Raw genomic sequence first — 6,351 nt, forward strand, 5'->3', positions numbered from 1 at the left:
CAAGATATCTCACACTGGGATTTAATTCAGTTATAATCTGGAGAGGTACAAGTGTTAGTACAACAATGCTTCATGGTGGTGGTCCAAATTAAATTACCAAAAATATAAAATATGTATAGTTTGTATAATTTGACCACCAAGGTTGAGCTCCTATTGCAAATGATGCCAGCTTAAATTAATGCAACATTTGGCAATATTTTAGAATGTTTCTGACAGAATCAAGGCAAAGGAAGGAACAGAGCGAATGGTTCGATTGAAACAACATGAGGACTTCGTCTGGAAACTGGACCGGGGCAATAAAGTTGGGTGATGGTTTACAATGCTTCGACCATATTCTATTAAATTCAAGCATATATGATCAGGTGAATAGGTCAAGATAGTGTTCGTTGCTCCTTAATTACACTTGAGTTTGATTTTCTTTTAGACTAGTTTAGAGTACTGTAATCCAAAAAGCAAAACTATTAATCGGACAATATTCCAATCTCGCAGTACACCAAATAACAGGTAGTGCTTAAGCAAATCAGAAAAAACACGAGATGCTTCAAATATGAAGGACTTGCGCGACACGATTACACCACTATCCTGGGAAAAAAAATATTAGCTTATTTTTTGTCCAGAAAGGACAAGTATATTAGTAGAACGTAGTTCTTGTTATACTCTCAAGAAAGATCTCCATAACATAGTGTAAAATAACTCAGTAGAAAATTATCATAAATTACGTGATATATTAATACAAGTTCAAAGCTCAAATTGATCTAAACTATATGATCAGCCGTTCGTACAACTTTATTTAATTAACAACATAAAAATAATTTACCAAATATTTAAGTAAGCCAACTCTGTCTATAAACGAAAACAATAGAAAACACAAGAATTCCTGCTCTTAACCATGGACAACAAAGAAATCAAACAAAAAGTAAAAAGAAAAAAAAAAGAGAAATAGAGGCACATCGCTACACAGCGGCTGTGCGCGAATTCAGTAGAGCTTTCGAAGAGCCGGCTGACTGTGATGAATTATGGGTAGTGCAACTGCTACACGAACACTGAGTTCGATCTTTTACTGATGATCCGGTGAGGTTAGACGTATAGGAGAACCTACACATACTCAATGCAGGTGCAAAGTACATTGGCACTGGCAACTTCGAAGGCAGGCTTGGCATGGGGGCTTCGAAATTGAGAACATTAATCACTTGCCTAATAGAAGGCCTAACGGTAGGATCAGGATGGCAACACCATAACCCTACCGTCATCAAGCACTCAATTTGCTGCTCATTAAATTCCTTATTCAATCTTTCATCAACAGCTTCAAGTATTTGGTCTTTTCCATACAAATCCCAAACCCACTCCACCAGCCTTACCCTGCTTGGTTCTGCCTTTGCTTCGACGGGCCTTCTTCCACAGCTAATTTCTAGGGCAACTACCCCGAAACTGTAGACATCGGATTCTTTACTAGCCCTTCCATCTGTCACACATTCTGGGGCTAAATACCCCATGGTGCCTGCTAATACAGTTGTTTGTGACCCCAAGCCATGGTCTACAAGCCTTGCAAGCCCAAAATCTCCAAGCTTGGCATTGAAATTGGAATCCAACATCACATTGCTTGACTTTATATCTCTATGCACAACACATTGTTCCCACTCCTCGTGAAGATACAGAATTGCCGATGCTAAGCCAAGGGCTATTTTGTGCCTTACTGTCCAAGTTAGATGGAGCTTCATTCCAAACAGATGGGAATCAAGGCTTCCATTCGGCATAATTTCATAGACCAGAAGGAACTCACCTTGTTCATGACACCAACCGATGAGCTGCACCAAGTTTCTGTGCCTTAACCGACTGATGATCCTCACTTCCGCTATGTACTCCTTTTTCCCTTGCTTTGATCCTCTAGATACTCTCTTCACAGCCACTTCTGTGTTTGACTCAGTTAGCAAACCCTTGTAGACTCCTCCAAATCCTCCCTCTCCAAGCTTGCCTCCCTCAGCGAAGTTGTTTGTTGCGCGATTTAATTCACGGTAAGTGAACCTCCGCGGCCCAGTTCCCTTGTCAAATTCATCATCCATAGATATATCATATGCCTCATTTATCTTCTTAGCCCTTTTTCTCCAAGAGATGAACCAAAAGAGACCTAATCCACAACTCAAAAAACCGAAACCCGCCCCTAAACCAACCCCAATTCTTATTTTTCTTTCTGCTTCATTATTACTACTGATCTCCAGGGTTGAACTAAATGACCAAGACAGAATGTTGTGTATTTCCACCCATTCACCCGTGGCAGCAGAGAAACCGACACTTACCAGCTCTGGCAACACCTTCCTCAAATCAATTATGTGCGAAACACTACAATCTCCAGCGCTGAACTCTGGATTCTTAGAATATGTTAGAAAAACACTTAAATTTTGGGAGGTGGAGTTATAACTTACCCATGCATTTGCTACCGATCCATTTTTTATGGTAGTTTTCCACGAAATGTTGGCTACTGAAACAACGGAGTTGACATTGATTCCTACATGATCAGGATTTGGATCCCAACTGTTTTTAAAACTGTCAAACTCCACGGCAACAATTTGATTCTTGGTTGAGTTGAAGTTGGAATTGGAGCTAAATAGACCAAGGTATCCCCCTGTTGAATTTTCCGGGATTTTTGAATCCAGTGGTGCAAGGAAGAAAGAGATGCCATCACCATAGCGTGTATCATCCAAGGCTTTCATGACAAAGGTGAAATGGGTTGTGAAGTCGGTGAGCCTCCCCGTGCTGGCATCATAAAGATGCACTGGTTGAGCAAACGAGGCGCGACCAGCGCTTTCAGTTAGCGGACCATCAACTTGATTCTTTGTCAGCTGAATGACTCCTCTTGATGGGAAAGCATCACCTTGGTAGGTGATATCCTTTGTGTTTGTATCAAAACTGGAGATGTTGAAGGAGAACGAGTTGACATTTCCGAGTAGTAAGAGTAAGAGAAAGAAGTGGAAGAGAAGATAGGGAAAAGTTTGTGTTTGGAGGTGTGAAATTTGTTTGAAGAGAGCCATTGTTCAAGGGTCTGCATTCAGAAAGAAAAGCAAGAAGGGGGAGGCATGCTTATTTAGTCGGAGAGGCCTAGGCTGAGTTCAACTATATGCTTGTCCTGATTCAAGACTTGTTTTTCAATCAACCAAGTCAATTCCATCAAAATGATACTCTTCTCAGCTCTTTTTCCTCAAATAATGTATCACACAAATTATTGAAGAACATTTTTTATCATATTTTCTTTACCACAATATATGTGTGTACACACTTGGCATTATGGCCTAGTGACCTTCTTATTTAGTTGAAAGATTTTAGATTTAACTCATGCGAATGACGAGTTAAAAACCCGCTGCTAGTGTAGAAGCCAAACTTATGGCCATGAGGAGGCTGAAATGTCTCTGTGAGTCTTCTCAGCCCCCAAAAGAGGTGGATAACCGTGACTTACCACCAGTTGTCCCTCTTTTTTAAAAAAAATAAATAAATAAATAAGATACCGAATTATTATGGATTAACCCCAAATGTCACTCTTAGTGAAAATATATATATTGTTCTTAAAAAAAAAAAAAAAAAAAAAAAAGGTTAACTGATGCTTAAATTGATGTATCGCGAGACGGAATTTGAATAGAAAAAATCTTACATTGTTCTTACTCAAATTCTAAACTACACAATATATTACACCAAATTACGTGTGCATACTCCAACTGCAAATTACTATAGTTCTATAGTCATATCTTCATCCTATCATAGCATTATTGATGTCTTGTTACGGTCAAATGTTATCGGCTAATATTTCGAAATTATGATTACTCTAACATTGCTATGGACTAAAATCAACATTAATTAGCTACATCAGACGGGGACACGTAACCGTACCGTGACGATTCATCCAGGATTTTAGTGTTTTGTCTGTATATTTGGCTGGGAATGTGGGTGCAGATTTTAAAATTCATTGTTGTGATGATTGATGGTCGGCTTTCTGGTTTACTGAGTTATCTATAAGATGATAGCTGCGTTTTATTCAATAAGAATTGGTCATGGGTGATTAACTTAATTATGCTTTCGATCGAGGAAAATGACTTTGTAACTTTCAGTCGGACCTTTTCATTTTCTATTGCTCTCTATCTACTCCAACTCAAGGTGCTTAGAGCAGAGCCCAGAATTAAAGTAATGCAAGTATTTGACAAAATAACAGGACAAAAAGATGAAATGTGTTACTAAATAAAGATCAAACAAAATTTTGCGTTGAAATTTTCTTAAATGTACATAAGGAACATCGCCGGTTGCCGTCCAAAATGTTTATTTTGAAGGGACTATGCATAGTGGTTGAATTCTCAAGAAAACGACGCCATCTTTCACATCATAGACTTTTGATTTGGCCGGACAGACACATGTGGAAGCACACGAACATTTTAGGCTGTTTAAAATTCTACCATGATAGAGAATACAAATATATAGTTGTTTTTTTTATTTTTTATTTTTTATTTTTTTTACACGCGATATTAATATTTTAATTTAAAATAAGAAAAAAATGAAAGGGTTGAACCCGGACATAGTCTCTTAAAGAAGACGACCTTAACTACCACAACAATCCACCATTTGTATAAAGTTATACTTTAGAATCCAAGTTATTAAGGGCTGGTTTGGTATTGTTGTCCTTTGAAAAACAAAAAAATTGCTTCTGTTGTGCTGTGAGAATAAGCAGTTGTGAAATAAAACAACAGAGTGTTCGGTAAACTTTTTTGTAAAAGTGTTTATGGAAAAAAAAATCAATATTATAGTGTTTGGTAAACTTTTATGTAAAACAGCTAACTGTGTGAAATGACCAAAAACGGTATAATACTAGATGTGCCATTAATTTAATTTTCTCCTTCCGCATTGAGTAGTCTCTCCCACTACCGAACCAAACTTTCCAAAAACCAAAAATATATCTTTAGATGTTTCCCCCACAACCCCAATTTTCTTAATTTTTATTTTTTTTGCTCCGTCTTCTTCTTTTTTATTTTCTGCTCCATTCCTCAATCTCTCTCACCTGTCATCTGATTTGCAATACATACATGGTCTAGCTGTTCGAGGAGTTCATTATATACATCGGGTAAGGCCAACGCTCTAGGAAGCTGGTTTCTTTCTTCTTCCGGGACTAATCATTTTTTCTTTTTGAAACTATATAGTGTGAATTTGATCATACGAAGTAGTTTCCTGTATTTAATTTTGGGTATTTAGAATAATTGAGTTTTGGTGTCCGTCTGGGCAATCTGGGCTCTCCTAATTTGCAAAATACGAAGATCAGTCACATGTAAGCAGTGAAATCTGGGAAATCTGGGCAAATCTGCGATGCCAAAACCGAATCTGGTCCTCGCCAGAAAAGATGGTGGTATTTCTCAGCATGATTTTGCCAACATGGGAGTGAGAGATGACAGATAAGAGATGGGAGGAAGGACAGGCAAAATCAACATCCTAAGGTATGGAATTCAAGGTCAATAATGGTGATTGTTGAAGCTGGTAGTGAACGGCGTTGTGGCGGGATCAACGAAGACGACCTCCCAATTGAAGTCGGCAACGTTTTCCAGTTGGTATTATGTGTAATTATTTAATTGTTTAAGGTCATTTTGGGTGTTTGAAAGTTTCTTTAAAGGGAGGGGGGAGCTTAGCGCCTCTTACAAATTAGGTTTGCGCAAAAGCTGTGAAAGCAAAAAAAGCCAGTTTTTCAAAGCTAGCTTTTGCTACTTTGAACATTTGGCTTGTTTTTCACCCACACGTGTGAAAAAAAGCTGAAGTTTAATGTTTACCAAACACCTGAAAGCTCCCGACTTTTTTTATACCCTTTTTTTTTAAAACACATCACTACCAAACCAATACTAAAAATGATAACGCTGTGAAACTCATGTCATTTTTATCATCACTATAATATATAGAGATCCATATGGAATTCTATGATTATTTTATGAGAGAAACTCTTAGCTTATGATCTCTTTAGAAAAAATAAATAAATTATATTTATATTGAGTCTTGTTCTATAAGCTACACCATGTAAACATGCAATAAAGATAGAGTAGTAGTGGACATTTGATTTCCTTCAACAACGTAGAAATTCGTAGTATTTTTGGGAAAGTGACTCGATTGATGAGATTTGATATGTGTTGTTTAGGCTTGAAATATTTGATTTGGGCCGAGAAGAGATAAATCAAGATGGACGGTCGTGAGTCTCGGCTCAATGGTGATCCTTCAAGCCAAGTGGCTTTCTTTGCCCAAAAATGGAGGATTCAGTTGAGTCCTAATGGTCAAACTTAGGCATGGCTCTATAGAGTCCTAGATAAGTAAAAGTTGTTAAGGATCATGATAGGGTTTTGA

General features: G+C 37.7%; 1 protein-coding gene across 1 annotated transcript; it reads right to left on the bottom strand.

Annotated features, from left to right (window-relative positions):
- Window positions 1–727: 727 nt before the first annotated feature.
- LOC103960599 (L-type lectin-domain containing receptor kinase IX.1-like) lies at window positions 728–3,725 on the bottom strand. The gene has a single exon (XM_009373088.2). The coding sequence runs from the start codon at window positions 3,024–3,026 to the stop codon at window positions 954–956; it is 2,073 nt and encodes a 690-aa protein (XP_009371363.2). The 5' UTR covers window positions 3,027–3,725; the 3' UTR covers window positions 728–953.
- Between the last annotated feature and the right edge of the window lie 2,626 nt (window positions 3,726–6,351).

The sequence above is a fragment of a genome, unplaced genomic scaffold (genome assembly GCF_019419815.1).
Source record: "Pyrus x bretschneideri cultivar Hongxiangsu unplaced genomic scaffold, Pyrus_bretschneideri_v1 Contig18, whole genome shotgun sequence".
Classification (NCBI taxonomy): Eukaryota; Viridiplantae; Streptophyta; class Magnoliopsida; order Rosales; family Rosaceae; genus Pyrus; species Pyrus x bretschneideri.